Source organism: Leptonychotes weddellii, chromosome 15 (genome assembly GCF_054177405.1).
Source record: "Leptonychotes weddellii isolate Sample4059 chromosome 15, ASM5417740v2, whole genome shotgun sequence".
Lineage (NCBI taxonomy): Eukaryota > Metazoa > Chordata > Mammalia > Carnivora > Phocidae > Leptonychotes > Leptonychotes weddellii.
The window spans coordinates 38,551,971-38,577,438 of NC_138383.1; the positions used below are offsets into that span (position 1 = coordinate 38,551,971).

The following is a 25,468-nucleotide window of genomic DNA, read 5'->3' on the forward strand; positions in this document are numbered from 1 at the left end:
GAGAAGCAGGCTCCCTGCTGAGCAAGGAGCCCGATGTGGGGCTCGATCCCAGGACCCTGGGGTCATGACCTGAGCGGAAGGCAGACACTTGACTGACTGAGCCAACCAGGTATCCCTTGAAAGGAATTCTTAACTGGGGGAGAGTGGGTTTGTCCATAGATGCACACTTTGGCACAAAAACATACACAAGGTCCTCATCTGTTCTGGTAACTTTATTTTTATTTATTTTTTTATTTTTTAAGATTTTATTTATTTATTTGACAGAGAGAGACAGTAAGAGAGGGAACACAAGCAGGGGGAGAGGGAGAGGGAGAAGCAGGCTTCCTGCTGAGCAGGGAGCCCGATGCGGGGCTCACTCCCAGGACCCTGGGATCATGACCTGAGCCGAAGGCAGACGCATAAGGACTGAGCCACCCAGGCGCCCGTTCTGGTAACTTTAAAGACAGTAAGAGTCCCGTCCTTATTAGCATTCAGTTTCTGTCTTTAAAGTGGGCATCATAATATCTAGAGAAACTCAAGCTGCTACTTAAGTATCTAGTTTTTGCTTTTTATAGGCTGAGCTCTATTAACCTATTTAGTAAACTGTAATTACGTAGGCCCTTGGTGCCTGTTTAAGCAATGAAGGAAAACCATTCTTTGTGAAGCTAAGTTGGTAGTGTCTTTTACCATGCACAGGCAATTTCCACCCCGAGAGTTAATTACTTCTCGACAAGATTGTGGCTGAAAACTAAAAACAATGCAGAGAAAGCTAATTAGTTACAAGGACTTAAAGTTCTTATTTGGGAAGGGATCTTCCTTATACACAGCAACAAGAACCTCGGCCTCAAGCACACGAGCGCATGCTCATGTAGCTACTGAGTGTCACCACCTGTCTGTGACCGACCTCGCAAACTATTTTTTTTTTTTTAAGATTTTTATTATTTGACAGTGAGAGATACAGTGAGAGAGGAAACACAAGCAGGGGGAGTGGGAGAGGGAGAAGCAGGCTTCCCGCCGAGCAAGGAGCCCGATGTGGGGCTCGATCCCAGGACCCTGGGACCATGACCTGAGCCGAAGGCAGTTGCTTAACGACTGAGCCACCCAGGCGCCCCCTATTTTTTATTTTTTAAGATTTTATTTATTTGACAGCGAGATATAGCGAGAGAGGGAACACAAGCAGGGGGAGTGGGAGAGGGAGAAGCAGGCTTCCCACGAAGCAGGAAGCCCGATGCAGGGCTCGATCCCAGGACCCTGGGATCATGACCTGAGTCGAAGGCAGATGCTTAACGACTGAGCCACCCAGGTGCCCCCCGACCTCACAAACTATGAACTGTGAGTCGAAAGGCTGAATAAACTGTTGAGTTGTGAGCCAGATTGAAATACATTTGCCCTGGAGGCAGAGCAAATTCGCATGTTGTCAGGTAACATGATGGAGCTGCGCAGCAGAGGTCTGAGAAGGATTTGGCAAGTGTTAAATACTACTGCAATGTGAAGGACAGGAAGCACTTGCTAGTCAAGATTCTGCCACTTTGCTTCTTTTATGTGTTATAAGTCCATTGTTTCCTTATGCAGCATCTGCGGCTTGACTGGTTCATCTTTTTTTTTTTTTTTAAAGATTTTATTTATTTATTTGACAGAGAGAGACACAGCGAGAGAGGGAACACAAGCAGGGGGAGTGGGAGAGGGAGAAGCAGGCTCTCTGCCGAGCAGGGAGCCCGATGTGGAGCTTGATCCCAGGACCCTGGGATCATGACCCGCCGAGCCGAAGGCAGACGCCCAACGACTGAGCCACCCAGCCGCCCCTGACTGGTTCATCTTTATATGTTTTTTTTTAAAAGATTTTATTTATTTATTTGACAGAGAGAGACCGCGAGAGAGGGAACACAAGCAGGGGGAGTGGGAGAGGGAGAAGCAGGCTTCCCGCCGAGAAGGGAGCCCGATGCAGGGCTCGATCCCAGGACTCTGGGATCATGACCTGAGCCAATGGCAGCTGCTTAACCAACTGAGCCACCCAGGCGCCCCTCATTGTTATGTTTTCTTCTATTTCAATTTTAAGTACCATGTTCATTCAATCTGCTGCTGTTGAACACTCTACTATTGGGGCCCTGGCCAATATAACAGCGCATACATAAACCTTCAAAAAAGATTTTAACATTGAAAAGAAAGAGAATATAGTAATTTATCAAGAAAAACTAAGAAAATCAACTGAAATATAGAAGAACTGAGGTAAAGTGGCTGGATACAAGATCAATACACAAAATTGAATGGCTTTTCTATAAGCCAGCAAATATCAATTAGAAAATGTAATAGAAAAGGAGGACCGGGCGCCTGGGTGGCTCAGTCGTTAAGCGTCTGCCTTCGGCTCAGGTCATGATCCTGGGGTCCCGAGATCGAGTCCCACATCGGGCTCCCTGCTCAGCGGGAGGCCTGCTTCTCCCTTTCCCACTCCCCCTGCTTGTGTTCCTGCTCTCGCTGTCTCTCTCTGTCAAATAAATAAAATCTTTAAAAAAAAAAAAAAAAAAGAAAAGGAGGACCATTCACAGTATTTTTTAACTGTTAATTCCAGTACAGCTAATATACAGTGTTATATTAGTTTCAGGTGTAATATATTTTTTTTAATTTATAAAATCTGTTAGTGAGGCACCTGAATGGCTCAGTCGGTTAAGCGTCTGCCTTTGGCTTGGGTCATGGTCCCAGGATCCTGGGATTGAGCCCCGCATTGGGCTCCTGCTCAGCGGAGAGCCTGCTTCTCCTTCTCCCTCTGCTGCTCCCCCTGCTTGTGATTTCTCTCTCTCTCTGTCAAATAAATAAATAAAATATTAAAATAAATAAATAAATAAATAAATAAAATCTGTTAGTTTTAGACCTAACAAGAAATATGCAAGACCTATATAGAGAAAGCTACAAACCTTTACTGAAAGGTATAAAAGCCTAAACAAATGGAGAGCATGGTCCTAAAGGGAAGAATCAATACTGTAAACATGTCAATTTTCCTCAAATTAATCTAATAAATTCAATACAATTCCAATCAAATTCCTAACATGATTTTCATAGACTCAGTAAGCCCTTTCTAAAGCTTATTTGAATTAGAGAAAATGTGCAAGAATGGCCAAGAAATATTTAAATAAAGAACACTGGGGGAAGGGAGGAATTTACAATATATCAAAACACCCTCAAATTATCATAATTGAGGGGCGCCTGGGTGGCTCAGTCGGTTAAGCGGCTGCCTTCGGCTCAGGTCATGATCCCAGGGTCCTGGGATCGAGCCCCACATCAGGCTCCCTGCTCGGCAGAGAGCCTTCTCCCTCTCCCTGCCGCTTTGCCTACTTGTGCTCTCTCTCTATCTCTATTAAATAAATAAATAAAAATCTTTTAAAAAAAATTATCATAATTGAAACAGTGTAGAAGAAACAAACAGATCAATGGAATAAAACACAGTCCTGAACCAGACCTACTAAATTTAATCTGTGGCAAACACATCATACTTGTGAGGAAAGGAAGGACTAAGAAAACCACAGAAACCATTAGCCTTCCTTTGGAAAAAATAAAATTAGTTGAATACTTTCCCTGCAGAATTCATGTCCTCCCAGAACCTCGTGACCTTATTTGGAAATGGTGTCCTTGCAGATTTAATTATGGTAAGGACTGAAATGAGACTATACTGGATTAGGGTAGGCCCTAAATCCAATGAGAATATCCTAATAAGAGACAGAAAAGGACACAGACACAGAAAAGAAAGTGATGTGAAGATGGAGTAAGAGATTGGAACGATGGATCTATAATCCAAGGGATGCCAAGGACTGCTGGCACCCACTGGAAGCTAGGGGAGAGAGCCTTGGAACAGTTCCTCTCTCAGAGCCCCCCAATACCTTGATTTCAGACATCTGGCCTCCGGAACTGAGAAAATTAATTTCTGTTGTCATAATGCACTCAGCCTTTGGTAATTTGTTACAGCAGTCCTAAAAAACTAATACAATGTCACACACCAAACACAAACATAAATTCCAGATATATAAAAGATTTTACATGAAAAGCAACATTATAGGGGCGCCTGGGTGGCTCAGTGATTAAGCGTCTGCCTTAGGCTCAGGTCATGATCCTAGGGTCCTGGGATCGAGCCCCACCCACATTGGGCTCCCCACTCTGCAGGAAGCCTGCTTCTCCCTCTCCCACTCCCCCTGCTTGTGTTCCCTCTCTTGCTGTCTCTCTCTCTGTCAAATAAATAAAATAAAATCATAAAAAAATATATAAATAAAAAAAAGAAAAGCAACATTATAGTTGTATTAGAAGAAAAGTTTGAAAAATATTTTTATAATTCACAGGCCAGAGAAAGCCTTCCCAAACAAGGCATAAAACCCAGATGTCATATAGAAAAGGACAGATTTGTGTATGCTAAAAACAAAATTGTACATCAAAGGGCACTATTAGCAAGTTAAAGACAAGTAATAGTTTAGAAAAAAATTATTTGTAGTATATTAAAAAACTAAGGGTTAATATCCAGAATAGCCAAAGAAATCCTACAAATCTGGGGCACCTGGGTGGCTCAGTCGTTAAGCATCTGCCTTCGGCTCAGGTCATGATCCCAGCATCCTGGGATCGAGCCTCACATCGGGCTCCTTGCTCAGAGGGTAGCCTGCTTCTTTCTCCCTCTCCTGGTCCCCCTGCTTGTGTTCCCTCTCTCTCTGTCTCTCTGTCAAATAAATAAATAAAATCTTTAAAAAAAAAAAAAGAAGAAACACAAATGACCCAAGAGAATTATTCAAATAATAGAAACTGGAAATAAACAGAAGAAATACAAAAAGGCCAATGAAAGCTTTGTAAGTAAATATTTTAAAAACTGATAATATCTAGTATACATAAAGATACAAGGCTATTTGGCACTTTTCTCAATGCTGGTAGAGGTATAAATATGTGGGGCGCCTGGGTGGCTCAGTCAGTTAAGCGTCTGCCTTCAGCTCAGGTCATGATCCCAGAGTCCTGGAATCAAACCCCACATCAGGCTCCCTGCTCAGTAGGGAGTCTGCTTCTCCCTCTCCTGCTCCCCCTGCTTGTGTTCTCTCTCTCTCTGTCAAATCAATAAACAAATATTTTAAAAAACCAGAAGTATAAATATGTATTACAAGGATATAATATTTTTTGCAATAGCAAAAAATTAGGAAAAATCTAAATAGTAAAAAAATAATAAAATATTTTATGGTATGGTCAAGCTATAGAATACTATATAGCCATTAAAAGGAGATAGACCAAAATACAGAGATTTCCAGAACATAGTGTTAAAGGGAAGAAAACAAATCACTGAACAGTAAGTACAGTGAGATATAACTTATAATTTAAAAAAAACTATAAATATGATTGGTACATATACTGCTATATAATCATGCAAAGAAAGGTTTGGAAGGAAAAAACACCAAACTGCAAACAGTTTGCTAACCTCTGGAGAGAGAAGTGTGTATGTGCATGTGTTGGTTTCGTGTGTATATGCAGTAAGGCAAATTAAGAGTGACTTTTACATTTTCCTGTGTTGTATGAGTTTCTCTAATAAAAATGGTTATTTATTACACAAATATCAAAAAAAGGAAAATCATAATAAGCACCTAGAAAGTAATGGCTCTAATTATTAAACATGCTTGGCTTTCCATGGAACATCATTCAGTACATGCAAATATCTTGAAATACAGTTAGAAATTTGATGAAAACAAATTGTGCCCCCCAAAATACATGAAAGGTAATATTTTTAAAAACATGACATATGTATAACATGCTTTTGGGGGCATCATTTTTTTATTCTTTTTAAGATTTTATTTATTTTGACAGAGAAAGAGGGAGCACAAGCAGAGGGAGCAGGAAAGGGAGAAGCAGGCTCGCTGCTGAGCAAGGGGCCCAATGTGGGTTCGATCCCAGGACCCCGGGATCATGACCTGAACTGAAGGCAGACACTTAACGGACTGAGCAACCCAGGTGCCCCAGGGTCATCATTTTTTTAAAGTGTTGAAGTGTCGTGTAAGCTCTTGGAAGACAATGGCTTTGATTTTTCAAAGATTTTTCCCCACTGTATATGTATATACACATATATGTATCTTCTCATATATATATACACACACACGTATACACATATATATGAGAAGATATTTAAGCTGAGTATAAAATACTATGCAAATGCACTTTATTGTATTAGTCCCTAAAACCATCCACTATCATTTAGTGTAGTGAATTATATCTGCCCATAAAATGCTAAAATGTTAAATTCTAAACCCAACAGAGACCCGTGTTTAGGCAAGGGCCGTGAGGGCAAAGGAAAAGACCAACTGAGAATAAGCGAAGTGAAGGTTTTCACAGGTAGTTGTAACTACGTGGCTGACATTAAGGAGAGAAAGCGAGTTGGTATAAAAGATTTGGAGACTAATGATGGCCGCAGGAGCGGTCTCACAGAGTGACTCTCAATGGGGGACTGCAGTGGAGGAAGCCATCAGGAGCTTGAACAAGATTATACTTAGGAAATAAAACTTTTTTTTTTTTTTTTTTTTTTAGGAAATAAAACTTTTAACTGGTTTTCTGATGCAGACCTAAAATATAGCGGGGCAAAATATTCTTGGCTGGTGGAGAAGCGATATCAACTGTTATCAGTGATTGTGAAACTGGAGAATCTTATGTGTGGGATGGTTGTTAAAAAGATTTTTTGTTTAGCAGAAGGAGGCATGGGTTTAAAAAAGAAGTTTTTTTAAATTTTTTTTTTTAAGTTTAAGAAATATTCAGTGGAATCCCCCTTCCCTTAAAATTGCATGCAAAATGTGCAAATGTATATTTTTCTGGGGGAAAGGATCTACACAGAGTTCTTCATGTCCTCCAAGAGATCCAGACTCAAGAAAGATGAAAAGATACTGGACAATAAGGGTGTTAGATACAGTGAATTAATGGTAACTACATTATAATGACTACTAGTTAGTTAAGTCAATTTTATAAAACAAGTGTTATTTTTGTTGTAAAGTGTAAGACTTACACAAAGGGGTTTGTCATTTTGGCCTATATAATTATCACCTTGTTGAGAAGGTGGAGGAATTACTGACTGTGAACCCAATGTAGCCAATGTGGAAAGGTTCTAAAAACATTTGGGAGCTAGCTTGTATGCATGACTGAATGCCTGAGCTATGATCGTGGGAACAGGGGAGCTGCTGAAGCTAGCTGGAGATTATGATCTGCTTAGCAAGAATGGGCATGCACAGAGAACCAGACTACCAATCAAAACAAAACTGGGTGGGGCACCTGGGTGGCTCAGATGGTTAAGTGTCTGCCTTCGGCTCAGGTCATGATCCCAGGGTCCTGGGATCGAGTCCCGCATCGGGCTTCCCGCTCCTTGGGAGCCTGCTTCTCCCTCTGTTTCTCTCTCTCATGAATAAATAAATAAAATCTTTAAAAAAAAACAAAAAAACAAAAAAAAAAACAAAACTGGGTGTCCAGCCTATGGGAATGAGCAGAACACCTGAATGCCAATCAAGAACAAATGGTGGTGTCCAGGATATTCAAAAAATTGAGGATTGGTTGGCAAAAGACTGTATCATGTAAAGCCATGGACTAAAAATAGTCCTTAAAGGAGTGCCAAGAAAACATTTTTTGAACAAGATTTCTTGCAGAAATCAAACTAGATTCCTCCATTATAAGTTGCCGTGGGAACTTTGCCACCCGTAGTGATAATAGGATCTGTGTGTGATCGGGTTTGAGAGTCCTAGGGGGCATTTTGGAAATTTGTAGGGAGTATTTTGAGTATTTTGGTTAGCACAATGTTGGGAAGGGGCTATGCTACTGGCTTAGTGGTAAGGATCAGGTAATTCAGACATCTTGCAGGGTTTTTTTTACAAGGAATTTCCCAAAAAGCTCAGGTGTTTAGGGGAAGGTCATTATGGAGGGGAAGCTTAAATGAAGACTGATACTGTCTTGATCTTATAAAATAACATACTCTGGACGATGTATACTTTATGTAGTACAGCTACTTCAAAAACAATGAAACCAGGGGCACCTGGGTGGCTCAGTTGGTTAAGCGACTGCCTTCGGCTCAGGTCATGATCCTGGAGTCCTGGGATCGAGTCCCGCATCGGGCTCCCTGCTCGGCGGGGGGTCTGCTTCTCCCTCTGACCCTCTTCCCTCTCGTGCTGTCTCTCATTCTCTCTCTCAAATAAATAAATAAATAAAATCTTTAAAAAAAAACAAAAACAAAAACAATGAAACCAGTTGCAAATACAACAGGGTATTGGAGACTCCTTTTAACCGAGTTAGAAAGAAATGCTAAATTGACAGGCACATGAAATTTAGAGATCTCACTGGATTTCATTAACAAAGGCTATTTTAAAACTAAAACTAATACTTCCATCCTATAGACTTAAATTTTTTTTGGCATAATGAGAAAAGTTATGAAAATTCTTTTGGGGATTACTGGTTTTTTCCATTTTATTTTCATGCTGTCCTCAGACATGTACCCCACAAATCCCCTGTGGCCTATCCTCCTTTGCCAATCCACTCTTTTTCCATTGCCCATTAAAAGATAGGGTCTCCAAGTGTGTTTTTAAGTATTAGAGACTAAATTTATGTAAAGGTAATATCTCAAGTGTGAAAATATGTTTTCTGTAATACTGTCATCAGCTACTGCGTAACATCACCCCACTGCGTAACAAGAAAAAAAAAATTTTTTTAAAGCTCAGCTCATTTGTGAGAATATCACAAGCTCCTTATTTTCATATCCAAACTTCTCATATATGTAAACTTCCATATTTTATCTTAAGACCACATAATCTTTCCAGACTTCTTCCATTTCCCTCTTCTGCTTATCATTAATAAATCAGTCTAGCCTATTATTACTTCTCTTAATGCCCCTTTTCTTAGAGGGGGAGGGGGAGGGGGAGAGGAAGAGGGAGAATCCTTTTTTTTTTTTAAGAGGTTAAGTAATTTTTTAAAAAGATTTTATTTACTTATTTGACAGAGAGAGAGAGCGCACAAGCAGGGGGAGCGGGAGAGGGAGAAGAAGGCTGCCTGCTCAGCAGGACTTGATCCTAGAACCCTGGGATCATGACCTGAGCCAAAGGCAGACGTTTGACTGAGCCACCCAGGTGCCCAGGAGAGAGAGAATCCTAAGCAGACTCCACACCCAGCACGGAGCCCAGAGCGGGACTTGATCCCACAACCTTGAGATCATGATCCGTGCTAAAATCAAGAGTCAGATGCTTAACCGACTGAGCCACCTGGGCGCCTTTAAAACCTAGTGTCCAGGGGCGCCCGGGTGGCTCAGTCGTTAAGCGTCTGCCTTCGGCTCGGGTCATGGTCCCAGGGTCCTGGGATCAAGCCCCGCATCGGGCTCCCTGCTCGGCGGGAAGCCTGCTTCTCCCTCTCCCACTCCCCCTGCTTGTGTTCCCTCTCTCGCTGTGTCTCTCTCTGTCAAATAAATAAATAAAATCTTTAAAAAAAAAACAAAAAAAACCTAGTGTCCACCTGTATCTCTGCTCTTTTATCTTCCTACACTTTTTCTACTGTGCAACTCTCTTAAACTCAAGCTTATATTCATTACTAGTGTCTTATCTGCAAAGAGGGAGAAAGGAAATCAGAGTTGGGAGCTTTGGAATAGGGAAGTTGGGGGAATGCAATTGAGAGTTGACAATGGATGCACAAAAGGACAATCAGTGGAAATTGGACAGCATGAATTTGGACTGGAGATGGTCACCCTTGTTTCTTGACTGGCCACAATAATTCAAGCTGCTCAGAAGCAGAGAAAACAAAAATGAGAGGACATGGGCTGATGGCAGGCAAGTTAAACTCGATCATATCACTTCTCGGCTTACAATCCTTCAAAGGCTTCCCATTACTTAACATGACCTTCAGAAGCCTCAGTCATCTGGCACTGCGTATTTCTCTAGCCTCTTCTTGTACCATTCTCCCCTTGGCTTTCAAAGTCCCAACCCCCCTGGCCAATTCCTTCCATCCTAAAGGCTTTTGCACATACCATTCCTTTCATCTGTCACCTCCAATTCTTCCCATCCCCCACCCTTTGCTTCAGCTTAAAAATCACTTCCTCAGAGAAGCCTTTCCTGACCCCCAAATCCAATCAGGGCACTCTATCAAAATAGTCTTTTGACATATGCTTTATTTGTCTCTCGTTAGACCTATCACAGTTATGTTCATTTGTATGAATACCCTTTTCAGACATGGAAATAGCTCTGTGGAGGCAAGCACTTGGTCTACTTTGTTGACTGCTAAATTCCCAGCACCTAGCCTAGTGCCTATCACCAGCAGGAACAGCAGGAATATTCGTTCACTCATTCAATATATTTATTGAGTTTACTGAATGAGTGAATGAATGTTCAGAAGAGTTAGCTATGGGACTTTAGACAAGTTTTTTATTGTAATTACATCTCCATTTTCTCATCTGCTAAATGGGGCAATGATACTAATCTTTAACCTCAGGATTGCCGTGCAGATTAAAAGAGACAATGCCTGCCTACCATGGTGTCTGGCATTATTGTAGGGGCTAGGAAATGTTAGTTCTTATCATCATTAAAAATAAGCTCTATGAGCAACCAGAACTCTCATACAGCACTGGTAGGAATGCAAAAATGATACAGCCACTTTGAAAAAACAGTTTACCAGTTTCTTACAGAGTTTAACACAGATTTTCCATACAATCCAGCAATCCCACTTCTAGGTATTTACCCAAATAAAATGAAAACTTTTGTTCACACAAAACCTGCTCACAAATGTTTATATCAGCTTTATTCATCACTGCCCAAAACTGGAAACAACCCAAATGTTCTTTAAACAAGGAATGGATAAATAAATTGTGGTATAGCCACACAGAATGTCACTCAGGAAGAAGGAATGAACTACTGATACATGCACAACATGGATGAAAGGCAACAGCTTCATGCTAGGTGAAAGAAGCCAGACTCAAAAGGCGACATGTTATATCATTCCATTTATATGACGTTCTAAAAAAGCCAAACTGTAGGGACAGTAATCAGGTCAGTGGTTGCCAGGCAACGGGGTGGAGCAGGAGGGAATTTGTAGGAATGAACAGAACTGTCCTAGGACTTGATTGGGTGGTAGTGACATGACTATATGCATTTATCAAAACTCATGGCATTATAAGCTGAAAGGTCAATTTCATATGCCCTGATGTAAAAGATAAAGATCCAAAACAGGTGGATAAAATTACATTTTCCTTTTAAAAAAAGTATTATAAAAGTACTACAGGCTATTTGTAGACATTTTGGGAAAATGGACAAAAAGGGTACATTCCATCACCCACAGAACAGTACTATTTCTTTTCTATCATTTTTATCCGTGCAAAATACACATAAACTGGGACCACACTGTACATTTTTGCTTTCTCAAATGTACATTTTACTTTCTGGTATATATTAAGCACATTTTTCCATGTCATTAAGTAACTTTCAAAACCATGATTTTATAGTCAATACTATTCTATTGTATAGCCCACTTATATTTTTAAGCCTTCCCTTATTGTTAGAAATTGCTTCCATGTTTTTATTACAAACAACTTCGATAAAATTAAAAAAAGAAAAGCTGAGTGGGGCCAGGGACTCTTCCGTTCTGCAATTTCACAATGTTTAACTAGTAAAACAACTCTTCCTTGGCTGCCATCGCCTCATTGTTTTAAGTGTCTGGAGGAAAAGTGGTTCCACAGGGTAATCGGGCCTCTCTTTCCTTTGCGGTGCATAAGAGCTAGGCACCCTAATATTACCTGTATTACTAGCTTAAATTTGCATAGCGCTCTCTATCCTTGCAGCTTATGCAGGGCAGATGGAGTGATTTGCTCAAGAGCCCACAGCTTATCTATCAATCTTGGAATGGGACTTCGACTCCAGATATTGAGTCTCAGAAAGTAAACATTCCCCAGCGGCGGAGCACTGTCTAATCTGGCTCTGCACGCCCATCAATGCCTCCCGCCCCAAGGAGAAGCTGCAGACACCCCCAGAAAACTCTGCCTCGAGGCTTGGCACATGGGGAACTTAACTGTCAAATGGACGCTGTCCCTCCGACCAACTGTCCTTGGCAACATCGCCACTTACCAGCTGGGGTCATTTCTCCCCCCGGTGGCAGGGGGACACCTACTGCCACTGACCAAGGGGGCCCTGGGAGCTGTAGGATCGCCGGCTTCGCGGCCTGTGAGGGTTGTTGTCGGTCGGTCGCGATGTCGGGGCTTACCCTCACTTGGGGGTCCTGCCAGGGCGGCCAGGCCCTCCCCAACACCGGGGCCTTCAGTGGGGGGCGCGCCCTCGGCGAGGTGAAGCGGGACCCCATCATGTTAAGGAGAGCTGAGGGCAGGCAGGAGCCGCCGGACCACAGGGCTGCCCCGGGAGACTCCCGGAACGTGACCGGAATGCCTCCTCGGGGCGACCAGAGGTCAGTCCTCCGCTATCCCAGAGTGCCCCGGATCCCGGAAGTGCCCGGCTTTCCGGAAGTGCCCGGCTGGCTGACGGAGAAGGGGTTTGCCTGAACGCGGCAAGGAGAGGGTTGTGGTTCTGGAGCTTGGGTGACGGCTGGAGGAGCGACTCGGGGTTGAGGTGGGCTTCAGGAGAGAGCTGGGCGGCGGGATGATGGAAGAGGAGGAACTGGAGTTCGTAGAGGAGCTGGAAGCCGTGCTGCAGCTCACGCCTGACGTGCAGCTCGCCATCGAGCAGGTGAGCGTTCCGCCCCCTGAGGGGAGGAGAGCGGAGGATGGGGAAGTCTGGGGGTGGGACCGGGAGGAAGCGCTTTTTGGACCGAGAGGTGGGAACTAGGAGCTGAAGGGAAAGGAAAGGTTTGGGGGGGAGGTGGTGGTGGGAAGGGGTTTCTGAATCTAAGGGAGGGAGAGAGCCCTTTCTAGGCCTTGATTGTCTTTGGAGGGTAAGGCGTCCTGGTGGGTTTGGGCAAAGGAACCGTGAAAGCCCCTTGAAAGCATGAACCTGGAAGAAGGGAGTTCACGGACACCAACCTCAGATTTGGGGGTTTATTTACCAGGCTGGTGTGCCGCTGCTCCCGATTCTCAATCTAGTCCTTTGTGAGGGATTCGGAATTGAGAGGAGGAGCAACTTTAATACCTGAAGCGGGTCGCTGAGCAGAGGGGACAAGGTTGAAAAAGGACCCCTTTACTATACTTAAATGGTTGAGAATTCCTGCTATTGATTAGTTTGGATTAGATTGAAGAATATTCCCCGGAGGCCTTCTTCCCTTCAAGGACTCCTTGGTTGACTAAATTCTCTTTTCAAGTTTATTGAGTTTTGAAGAGTAATGATATTAGAAATAGTCATTTAGACCCTTGTGCAGGGTATTGCTCTTGATAAAGGGAGAGGATTTCCCTTAAAGGAATTGGTGGAGGGGATAAGATTGAAGAAAGGAGGGTTATGCCACATTTAGGGACCACCGGGAAGTTTTTTGAAGTAAAGCCTTGCTACTGTTACTGCTAATAGTTAATATTTATTGAGCATTAACACTCTAGGTCTGTTATTGTACTAATTTATTTGTATTGTGCCATTTATAGATTTTTGGATGTGTGTTTTTCTACCAGTGGTTGGATTACCCATACAAAGCACATTTGGTACATCCTGAGGATGCCAGACCGTTGGGCAAAGGTTTAGTTGTTCAGGCCACAGCTCCCCACCCACCTGCATCGGACAGAAGAAGACATGCATTTCATTTTCTCTTTGGACCTAGTGTGCTCTAATAGAAGAAACAAACAATGCAGTCAGTTACCGTTTGGCAAGGATTTTAGAAGAGCACATTTTTGCTATTTCTTAATAAGACAGTTCTAGCATAAGTTTATGTAATAAGCAGACATAAGAAAAGAATTGGCTTTCAGAATGACTATTTTGAGCTGGAAAAATTCAGTGCTCGGGATCACGTGACTGCCTTTTTTTTTTTTTAAAGATTTATTTATTTATTTATTTGTCAGAGAGAGAGAGAGAGCACAAGCAGGGGGAGCGGCAGGCAGAGGGAGAGGCAGGCTCCCAGGAGCCTTGGGATCATGACCTGAGCCGAAAGCAGACGCCTAACTGCCTGAGCCACCCAGGCATCCCTCGACTGCTTTTATAATCTACCTTGTTATATATTTTTCAAGTTGTAGCTTTTGAAGGGAGTTATTTTTCAGAAGGCATTATTCTTTCTTCTATTAAAGAGATGGACAGTTCCCGAAGGCAAGCTCCATTTCCTGACACTGTCTGAAGCATAAAAATTGCTTTGATGCATAGTGAATTCTAATGCTGAGGCATCCCAGAGACGTAGTGCATAAATCTTTTATCAAGGCTTCTTTAGTACAGTCATGTCATCAGCTCGTTTAATCTGATAATGGACAATGCCGGTTTATTTTTCCTTGTCCATGGGATTTTGTTGATATCTGTGGAACTTGCCACTCTTGCACATTCTGTTAGTTGCATCAAGATGTTAAAATTACAGGGGCGCCTGGGTGGCTCAGTCGTTAAGCGTCTGCCTTCGGCTCGGGTCATGATCCCGGGGTCCTGGGATCGAGCCCTGCGTCCGGCTCTCCGCTCCGCGGGAAGCCTGCTTCTCCCTCTCCCACTCCCCCTGCTTGTGTTCCCTCTCTCGCTGTGTCTCTGTCAAATAAATAAATAAATAAATAAATAAATAAAATTACAGATGTTGGTGAAAATTAAAGATTTACTTTAACATATTTTACTGAGCAATTGTTGTGTGTTAGGCCTTATAAGGTGAAAAAAGATACGTTTTTTGCCTTCAAAGAATTTACCATCCAGTAGGAAGGAAAGAAATAACACATAAGGGGCGCCTAGGTGGCTCAGTTGATTAAGCGACTGCCTTCGGCTCAGGTCATGATCCTGGAGTCCCTGGATCGAGTCCCGCATCAGGCTCCCTGCTCGGCAGGGAGCCTGCTTCTTCCTCTGACCCTACCCCATCTCATGTGCTTTCTCTCATTCTCTCTCTCTCAAATAAATAAATAAAATCTTTAAAAAAAAAAAAAAAGAAATAACACATAAAACAAGACAGAAAGATGACAGTTATTTTTAATCCCCTGTCTTTGTTTAGGTGTTTCCAAGCCAGGATCCTCTAGATCGAGCAGATTTCAATGCTGTGGAGTATATCAATACTCTGTTCCCAACAGAACAAGTGAGTATAGAGTTTCCTTCATTTCAGTGGTTTCTGGCTCATCCTAAGTGTTATGATTGGTGTGTTATACTACACAATCTAAGGAGACTTGATAAAAAAGTGAGAGTTAAATTCAGATCAAACCCCATTGTAACCGATTGGGAGTGGGAGGTAGCTTATACCAAATACTGTTGTGTGAGAGTGAAATTCTTTGTATTGTGAGCATATTATTAGAAGTTATATCTTTAGCTTATAAGAGTCCCCCCACATTTTCCATAGTATATTAGGAAGTAGGAAGGATTTTTAAAACTAATAGGGAAGAGTGGGAGTGAAGTGGACAGGATAACCCTAGAATCATAACGCTACTTTCACTCCTATTTTCAGACTTTATTTTTTACTTTGTTGTGTTGGGTGATTTGCCTATACAGATGAGTTTTTCTTACAAAATTGGTTTTTGGGTGTGTAGGTGAGAAGTAGATCAGAATTAGGAACAGCAGAGCTTGGGGCACCTGGGTGGCTCAGTCGGTTAAGCCTTCAACTCTTGATCTCAGGGTCCTGAGTTCAAGCCCCACTTTGGGCTTGTGGAGCCTGCTTTAAAAAAAAAAAAAAAAAAAAGCAGAGTTGGGAGGTCAGCAAGAGTTCTGCTTGTTTTTTCATTTATGAATTCAGCAAATGATCAGTGGGCACCTGTCAGGTATTATTGGTCACGATGCTAGGCGCTGGAGACAGAAAGATGAATAACGCCCAGTCCATGCCCCCTTGAAGTGTACATGATCAAGGTTGGAGGGAGACACTGGTGAATCCTGGAAGAGAGGTATGCAATGGTTTAGTGAGGAATAGGGAACAGTTTTTCTTAAGAAAATCATAACCTCAGAGAGGAGGCAGCCCTTTTGCCAAATCTTAAAGGAGTCATTCCTTCACTTAGAGGCATTTATTAAGTGTCTACTAAGTGCCAGCACTGTTTAGAAACTGGAGAGAAATGGTAAACGTGATGGGCAAGTTCCTGTTCTCGTGGAGTCTAGTGTAAGGAAGAAGACAATAAACAGATCAACAAATACATATAAAAGAAATTATCAAACGTGGTTGATGCTGTGGTAAAAAGCAGGCACAGCAATAGAACATGACAGCATGGGGCGCGGGGGGGGTGCTTTTTTAGATGGGTGGTCAGGGGAGGCCTCCGTGAGGTACTTACCTATAAACCGAGACTTGATACCTGTGAAGGGGCCAGGCTTGTGGCAGTCTGGCAGAACAGTGTTCAAGGCAGAGTGAACCACTAGGTGAATCTTCCAGGATGACAGGGAAAGAAGGTCATTCTAAGCACAGGGCAAAGGCTCAGAGGTGAGAAACAAAGTGCGCTCAGGGAGCATGGCTTCCTAGGAGATGGGGCTGAAGGGGTTGGCAGAGCAAGAGCCCTGAAGGGACTCTGTTCTCTGGGCTTGCAGACTCCAGTTTTGTGGATACCACACACCTTGCAGTGAAATGTCTTTCACTGGGCTAAATTTTAAGCTTGTATACCCTCAAAATATTATGCACATATCCTAGTACCGATCTTAAATAAATTGGGTTTTAGTAGTGTTTGTCATATATATAATAAAAATAGAGGTTTTAATGTTTTCTCTTCACACTCTAATGGGCATTATTGCAAACCCTTTGGGGATGTGCACACCCTGCACTGGAGACTGTGACTCTAGGCAGTGGGTGTTCATTCAGGGACTCTTGTCAGAATCATGACTGGATCAGATTCACATTTTAAAAATTCCACCCAGGGACGCCTGGGTGGCTCAGTCGGTTAAGCGACTGCCTTCAGCTCGGGTCATGATCCCAGGGTCCTGGGATCGAGTCCCGCATCGGGCTCCCTGCTCCGCGGGGAGCCTGCTTCTCCCTCTGCCTCTGCCTCTCTCTCTCTATCTCTCATGAATAAATAAATAAAATCTTTAAAAAAAAAAAAAAATTCCACCTGGCAGCAGTGCGGAGGATGAACCGGGGGACGGCAGAACTGGAAGGCAGGGAGACCAGTTAGCAGACTCCTGTGATGGATCACTTAAGAGGCAGACAGGAGAACCTGAGTGAACACTGGGATGGAGAGAGCAAGATCGGAAAGCTATTTAGGAGTCAGAAGTCAGAATTTGGTGGTTGAAAGGACGTAGAATCTAAAATTTCCTCACTTACTGAACAAAAAACACCTCCTCTGCCTAGTTCTCAAAGGAATTTGGGGCTAGAGGCTGAACAAGATAGATGTGGTCCTTACCAACATAGAGCTTCCAGTCTACCTTGATCGGTAATAATCACACCATTAACAGATTAATAACAGTAAGTTATTATGACTCTACAATGACTTGTTTGTATAATTATTATTACTTGTTGCTTGCTCTCAAAAGAGTCCTCAGTTCTGCTACAACTATAATAATAGTTAACATTTATTGGGCACACCAGATACCATTCTAAACATTTAATAGTAATATATTTACCACCTTGTTAACATGCTTGTTTTTTTGTTGTTGTTGTTTTGGGTTGTTTTTTTTTAAGATTTTATTTATTTATTTGAGAGAGAGATCTCGAGCAGGGGGGATGGGTAGAGGGAGAAGCAGACTCCCCGCTGAGCAGGGAGCCCAACTCGGGATTTGATCCCAGGACCCCAGGATCATGACCCAAGCTGAAGGCAGACACTTAACCGACTGAGCCACCCAGGTACCCCAAATATGCTTGTTTTATGATGAGAACAAGGAAGAACAGAGAGAGAAAGAATGCTCAGCTTAAATGTGATAGCAATGCCATGAAGAAAGCATGCTGAGTACTATGAAAACGGAGCACCCACGGCCTTACATATTAAGTCTGAGCGATCCAGAAAGACTTCACTGAAGAAATGGCATTTCAGTTGCATGTGACACACCAAATGAAGGATTTTGAACTTTGATTTCTAGCCTGCCGACTGGGTGGATGTTGACACCTTTACCCTAAGTTGGGAGTAAGAAGAGTAGGCTTCGGTGGTAAATAGGGTAGGAGTAGGGTGTAAGAGTGAGCTAAGTTTTGAACATTTTTGGGCCATCCAGGTGGAAATATGTACTTGGATATTTGAGTCTGGAGCTCATAATCTCTGTAATTGTTAATATTTTGGCACATATTCTTCCAAACTTTTTCTAACAGACATGTTAATTTTTTCAAATGAAGTTGGAAAAATGGTATGATTCTCTGTGATTGTCTTTGAAGTTTCACAGATAGCCTTTAGAGCTCATTGTTTTCTGTGAAAGGAATTCTAGGAATTAGCTAGAGATAGAAATTGGGAACAACTGGTATAAAGGCAGCAGTTTTGGCTGTGAAAATGTTGTCTGCCCCACCCTATCAAGAAGGCTGACTCATCAAAACAAAAATAACTGTTAGATTTGGAAATTATACAGGAAACCACCAGGTTCTTACTTCTTCCTGGTTTGTTTTTGTATATATTTGATTTTAAATAACTAAAGGTACAGGGCATGTCGGTGGCTCAGTCGGTTAAGTGTCTGCCTTCAACTCAGGTCATGATCCCGGGGTCCTGGGATCGAGCCCCGCGTTGGGCTCTCTGTTCAACAGGGAGCCTGCTTTTCCCTCTCCCTCTGCTCCTCCCCCTGCTTATGCTCTCTCTCTCCCTCTCTGTCAAATGAATAAATAAAATCTTTAAAAAATAAAAATAAATAAACTGAAGGTAGCACTAAACATTTGTTATAACACAGATACAGTTATATGTCTTACCTAATTACGACTCCATGTATATGATAATATATAGTGAAGGGTTTTTTTATTTTTTTAAAAGATTTTATTTATTTATTTGACAGAGAGCGAGAGAGCACAAGCAGAGGGAGCAGCAGACAGAGGGAGAGGAAGAAGCAGGCTCCCTGCTGAGCAAGGAGCCCCATGCGGGATGGAACTCAATCCCAGGATCCTGGGATCGGGATCTGAGCCAAAGGCAGATGCTTAACTGACTGAGCCACCCAGGAGCCCTGTAATGAAGTTTCTTAGCAAACTAAGAAAATTTATGACACAAGGTTATATTATTTTTCCAATCCCGGATTTATATTTAGCAGTTCATTTTCCAACCCAGATTCCCATGGACCTTAATAAAAAGGTAATAGAAAATAGTGGCATGATTTAGAATTTCTTTCACCTCTTGCTAGATCTTGGGCAAAACCCACCTATATCATGGACCTGCAGTGAATTCTTCTGAATCATGAGTTTAGAATATTTACAGTAGATGTCAGTATATATAGAATAAATTTAGTGTCACTCTAAGGAGGAGAAGGATGTGTATGTGGGTTCTATTGAGTAGCAGTTACTTGCAAGTCTGTGGTTGCCTGGAGGCAAGGAGATCCCTAGATGTTTCTAACTCGCTAGGTCCAAGTGGGAGGAACTCAGTTTTCTGTATTTAATAGGGCTCTCTGGTAGTTCTAAAGAGTAGCCAGGTTTGGTAGCAATGATCTGAAAAACTTTTCTAGTCTCCTAGTAGAAAACTGAAGATAATCATTTGTCATGTTTTCATTAGAGGTTTGATTAGGGGAATCTAGATAAAATCTATTAAAAAATGACTATGAACTAATAAAACTAAGAACTTTGAAAGAAGAGTCATGTGAAGCTGTTTTTAATGACCCCCAAAATGCTCTGGGTCTATGTCGTTAAGTGAAAACAGTAAGATGCCAAATTGTTTATCATCCCAGTTTAATTTTTTTTTAAGCCAACTATTGGCTTAGAAGGAACAGTAGAAAGCAATATACCAAAATGCTAATGGTGATTATTTTCTAATGGAGGTACAGTGGGGAGTTCTGTATTTTCTATAATCAGCAAGAATTGCTTTTAGATTCGGGAAAGACTTTCAGGGGCACCTGGGTGGCTCAGTCAGTTAAGCGGCTGATTTGGCCCAGGTCATGATCTCAGGGTCCTGGGATCAAGCCCCGCATCAGGTTCCTGCTCAGCAGGGAGCCTGCTTCTCCCTCTCCCCCTGCTGTGCTCACTCTCTGTGTCAAATAAATAAAACCTTAAAAATTAAAAAAGAAGGAATCAGGGAATACTTTTCAATAATTAAAACATTTTTAAATGATAAAACTGTACAACCACATTATAACTAAACTAGATGGGTGATTCTCAAAGAGGAGATGTATCACCTCCAGCCAGGGTCACCAATCTGGATTCTTCTTTGTTGTTTCTGAGCCTTCCTGCCTGGCATCTTTAATGGCATAAAAGTCCCTCGAGTAAATGTGGACTGATTTATTTTAACTTTTCTACTATGGTCATTTAGGTTACCTGCTCCCTTAAATGCAGTTGAATATCTGAAGGCGTACATATTTTGAATTATTCTTAGAAAAATTGTTACGGCTTAAGCAAGAACTTCATGTTTAAGGAGTATAAATTTAAGAATTGGTTACTCTGCCACCCAAATCAATATTTACTGTGGTGGAATGACCTCCAAGTTATATTGTTAAGTGAAAAAAGTATGATGCAAGACAATGTACATTATATAAAGGAGGGGACATAAATTATGGACATGCTTTAGATACATAGACTGTTTCTGGGGAGCTACAAAAGAAACCGGCTCAGAGCCATTGCCTGTCTGCAGAACTGGGTTAGACGGGCAGGATGGGGCAGAGGAAGCCTTGCTTTTCACTATTTCTCCTCTTGTACTATTTGCGTTTTTGGTCATGTCCATGTTTTACCAATTTCAAATAGATTACTATTTTTTTTTAAGATCTTATCTATTTGAGACAGGGAGGAAGAGAGAGAGAGAGCACCAGTGGTGGGGAGGGGCAGAGGGAAAGGGAGAAGCAGGCTCGCCACTGAGCAGGGAGCCCGACTTGGGCCTCGATCCCAGGACCCCAAGATCATGACCTGAGCCGAAGGCAGACACTTAACCGACTGAGCCACCCAGGCACCCCTAGATTACTGTTTTAAAATTTTGGTATAATTATCCATTCTCAGAAAACATACAAGAATTGTACATCGAGTTCATGGCTACCCTTCACCCAGATTCTCCAAATGTTAACATTTTTAAATAGTTCATTTTAAATACCAAAACAAAAAAATGTTTTTAAAGGAACGGGTTCCAGCAGAGATAGTCACAGTTATGCCCAATTTACACGTGAGGAAGCATAAATTCCGAGAGGCTGAACGGCTTGCCCTCCGTACATGGAGCAGGTTTGTAGTGGCAGAGCTGGGCCAAATCTAGGTCCTCCGACAAACAGCTCCTGTTACCACAGTGGTGACTTATACCCAGGCTGGTTTCAGAGTGACTTGACAGCGGATTCCTCAATTAAAATAACTTCTCTTTTCTGAGAGTCATCTTCACCTCAGTCTGGATTTCTGAAAATTCTGAGTAACCACTGCCTTTGTCAAAACAGTAGACAAGATGTAAATGGCCTGGTCTGACATCTCAAACACTGAGACCTGGTTCTTGGCAGGCTCCCGGCCTCCTCCTGCCACTAAACCACATTGTGTTTATAAACACAATTCCTGTATCACCCCCGATTCCTTCTCAGGTAAAATATCTGTTGAGGGAAAGGGAAAGAGGAGTTATAAAATTATATTTTGACAACTTGAGTTAAAATGGAGCTATAAAATTGTACTATCTCTATACCACTAGGGGGCACCATTACCTCGCATTTTCTGCTGGCTAAGGTTGGAAATCGTCCATATGTTTTTGTCATTGTCTTAAAAATAGAAATAATGTTATTATAATTACAGTAGCAATGTGTAGCCAGTGTAGAGCAATTAGTAAATACTTATAGGCAAAAAGAAGAAAAAAATTAAAATCTTTTCTTAGATTACAACTACTGCGACTGATTTCATAGTTTACAGCTGCTAGTATAGATTACAAAGCTACCAATGTCTGTCCTTCCAGACATTTTTTCTAATGGACCTACAAACTCAGAAAAAATAGATTTATTTATTTATCGAAATATAATATATTGCAGACACCTACATAAATCATAAGTATACAACTTGATGAATTTTCACAAAATGATTACAGCCATGTAATCACCGTTCAGATCAAGAAATAAGACACTAGGGGTGCCTGGGTGGCTCAGTTGAGCATCCACCTCTTAATTTTGGCTCAGGTCATGATCTCAGGGTCCTGGGATTGAGCCCTGTGTGGGGCTCTGTGCTCAACTTGGAGTCTAAGATTCCCTCTCCCTCTCCCCATACTCGCTTCTGTGCTTTCACACTCTCTTGCTCACTTGCTCGCTCGCTCTCTCAAATAAATAAACAAATAAATAAAATCTTAAAAAAAGGGAGAGTGCACCTGGGTGGCTCAGTCAGTTAGGCATCCAACTCTTGGTTTTGGCTCAGGTCATGATCTCCTGGTTGGGAGATCCAGCCCTGCATTCAGCTCCATGCTCAGTGGGGAGTCTGCTTCCCCTCTCCCTTTGCCCCTCTTCCTGCTTGTGCACCCTCTCTGTGAAATAAATAAAAAGAAAGAAGACATTAATACATCTTTTTAAAATTTTTTAAAAAGACACTGGGTGTTATACATGAACAATGAATCATGGAACACTACATCAAAAACTAATGATGTAATGTATGGTGATTAACATAACAATAAAAAATTTAAAAAAATTTTTTTTAGTGTATCTATTTGAGAGAGAGTGTTGGGGGGGCCAGAGGGAGAGAATCGCAGAGAATCTCAAGCAGACTCCCCTCCGAGGGCAGTGCCCACCCTCGGGCTTGATCTCAGGACCCTGAGATCATGATCTGAACCAAAATCAAGAGTCAGGCACTTGGGCGCCTGGGTGGCTCAGTTGTTCAGCGTCTGCTTCAGCTCAGGTCATGATCCCGAGGTCCTGGGTTTGAGCCCCGTATTGGGCTCCCTGTTCCGCAGGAAGCCTGCTTCTCCCTCTTCCACTCCCCCTGCTTGTGTTCCCTTTCTCGCTATGTCTCTCTCTGTCAAATAAATAAATAAAATCTTAAAAAAGAGTCCAGCACTTAACCGACCGAGCCACCCAGGTGCCCCTATCTTTAGATGGACCCTTCTTGCCTCCTCACAGTAACTACCTTCTTCGGAGATAACCACTATGCTGCTGGCTTCTAACATGAGAGAATAGTCTCATTCATTTTTTAACTATATGTATGGAGTCGTACAATATATGCTCTTGTATCTGGCTTTTTTTGGTGCAAAATTATATTAGTAAGATTTATCCTTGTTGTTATGTGTTGTAGTCATTTGTTTTTGTTCCTGTATTTTGTTTTATGAATTTGTCACAATCCTATATACCAGGGATTGGAGAACTTTCTATAAAGGGCTGGATAGTAAATATTTTAGGCATTGTGGACCATTCTGTCTCTATTGCAACTATTCACCTCTACCTTTGTAGCTCAAAGGCAGCTGTAGATACGTAAATGAGTGGGCATGACTGTGTTCCAATAAAACTTTATTTACAAAAACTAGATACCAAGCTGGAATTTGCAGTAGTTGCCAACAACTGCTATACTTTTTTTTTTTTAAGATTTTATTTATTTATTTATTTATCTATTTAGAGAGCAGGGGGAGGGGCAGAGGGAGAGAGAGAGACTCTCAAGCAGACTCCCCCCTGAGTGCAGATCTCGACATGGGGCTGGATCTCTGTTTTTGTTTGTTTCTTTTTTTAAATAAAATTGTATCACACTATGATGAAATTTTTTGAGATATCATAAATAGTCTTGATAGCTCATCATTTCTGTAAAAAGAGGAACTCTAGAAAGTGAAATAATAGCTGTTACTTTCCTTCTTTATTGTAGTCTCTGGCAAACATAGATGAAGTCGTGAACAAAATTAGACTGAAAATAAGGTAAGTAACACCATATGATTATTAATAATTAATGGAAAGTATGCTGTTAATTTAGTTAATCACGTTCTGGATCACACTTACCTGTTAAAACACCGAAATCTCAAGTTTGCTGTTTATGACAATTTTTTAAAAAATAATTCTTTTATCTTGGTTTCCATATGAACCTCATGGCAAAGAATTTGATTCTTTCATCAGTCTTCGATTATTTATAAGTAGGGAAGGAAGCTTTAACCATTCAAAATGGTTGGTCATAAAAGGGGGCAAAAGCATTTCTACTGTATTTTTAATAGTTTTATTTCCTTAGCAGATTTACCTTTTTTTGTACTCCCAAGGCTTAGATAAAAGGATGGGCATATACATGTATCCCTTGGCCACGTACCAGCTAACAGGATGGTCAGATCTGCTGGTTGGCATTTGTGGTAGCCTAAGATTAAATGTTGTGATTAATCTAGGATGTGCTTGTCAGAGTTAGACATCAAGTGTCCTTCCTGCCTAGTAGCCTTTTTCTGGTTTATCCACATCTGGATTTCCAGTTTTGATATACAGCAGATGGTCAATGTCTGTTCACTGTAATTAATATTATAGTGGTTGATGTCATTACTTCAAATACATTTTTGGGGAGTTTTTTTGTTTGATTTTTGATGAGGAGAAGCCTTCATTTTGAATCCAGGGGATGGTTTCTTTTTCCCTTACAAGCTTTGGGTCTTTCAGTGAAGACCTTTGCCATGAATATATTGTTTAGTTGGATGCCTCTCGTTGTTTTGATGGACTTCAGCTATAACAATCCTAGTAGAGAATGCTAAGTTGTCCAGGATTTGCACAGAAAATGGGAATTTCCTAATGATCCCCAAATCACTGCAGACTGGTTATTTTCAGCTTTCTCCCAACATACCTTTAAAAGATTCTTTATATGAAAAACGAAATTGATCTAAATTTCTCTGGCTGAGGTGCCACTAAATGGTCACTGTGGGAGCCAGAGGTCACAGACCCACTTACCACACAGCTTGCACAATCAGGGCCCAGAGGGTGAAGCACTGATGTCATGTGGCACTCTAGCTCCTTAACCCTTTAAGGTTTCTGAGGAAGTTACTGAGGATTTTGTGTGGGGTAATTTGAATTCTCTGACTTGTCCCCATAAAGTTTCAGCAACATCGTCATCCCTGGTTTTCTCCACTGAAAAATACTAAACGTTACATTGGCCCATTTGGACAGCTCTGAATATTAAGTAAGAGTAGCCTTTTTAAAAGACAAAGACTCCTCCTCAGTCTGCGCTGGGCTTGGCTTCTTACACTACTGTTACTGCCTTAGCAAGGGTCCGGGGCCCCAGTCTTCCTTATATCGCTCAGACTTGTTTGGTTTTCTGGACAAGTAGTTGCAACCAGCAGAAGTTGATGGGTAAGTTATCACCTCTTTTTCTTTTGGTCACCCTAGGATGGAGGTTGTTTTAATGATTCTTATCCTTTAACTTTTTCACTAGGAGACTGGATGACAATATTCGAACTGTTGTAAGAGGTCAAACAAATGTGGGGCAGGATGGCAGGCAAGTAAGTAACTTATTCATACTCTCCAGATTTCTTCATGACCCAACAACCAAATGACCAAAATGTTGA

General features: G+C 41.8%; 1 protein-coding gene and 1 long non-coding RNA gene across 2 annotated transcripts in view; one reads left to right on the top strand and one right to left on the bottom strand.

Moving 5' to 3' along the window:
- Positions 1 to 1,818: 1,818 nt before the first annotated feature.
- On the bottom strand, positions 1,819 to 12,177 carry LOC145717470 (uncharacterized). Its single transcript, XR_014140709.1, has 3 exons — positions 12,048 to 12,177; positions 2,521 to 2,775; positions 1,819 to 2,307 (listed from the first exon to the last, which is right to left on the bottom strand). It is a non-coding gene; the product is annotated as an uncharacterized LOC145717470 (long non-coding RNA).
- A 245-nt stretch (positions 12,178 to 12,422) lies between these two features.
- Positions 12,423 to 25,468, top strand: part of VPS53 (VPS53 subunit of GARP complex) — a 128,179-nt gene continuing 115,133 nt past the window's right edge. The window contains exons 1-4 of the mRNA XM_081805989.1: positions 12,423 to 12,659; positions 15,016 to 15,096; positions 23,809 to 23,858; positions 25,336 to 25,402. Of these exons, the coding sequence (XP_081662115.1) occupies positions 12,573 to 12,659; positions 15,016 to 15,096; positions 23,809 to 23,858; positions 25,336 to 25,402 (285 nt within the window). The 5' untranslated portion in view covers positions 12,423 to 12,572. The remainder of the gene's footprint in view (positions 12,660 to 15,015; positions 15,097 to 23,808; positions 23,859 to 25,335; positions 25,403 to 25,468) is intronic.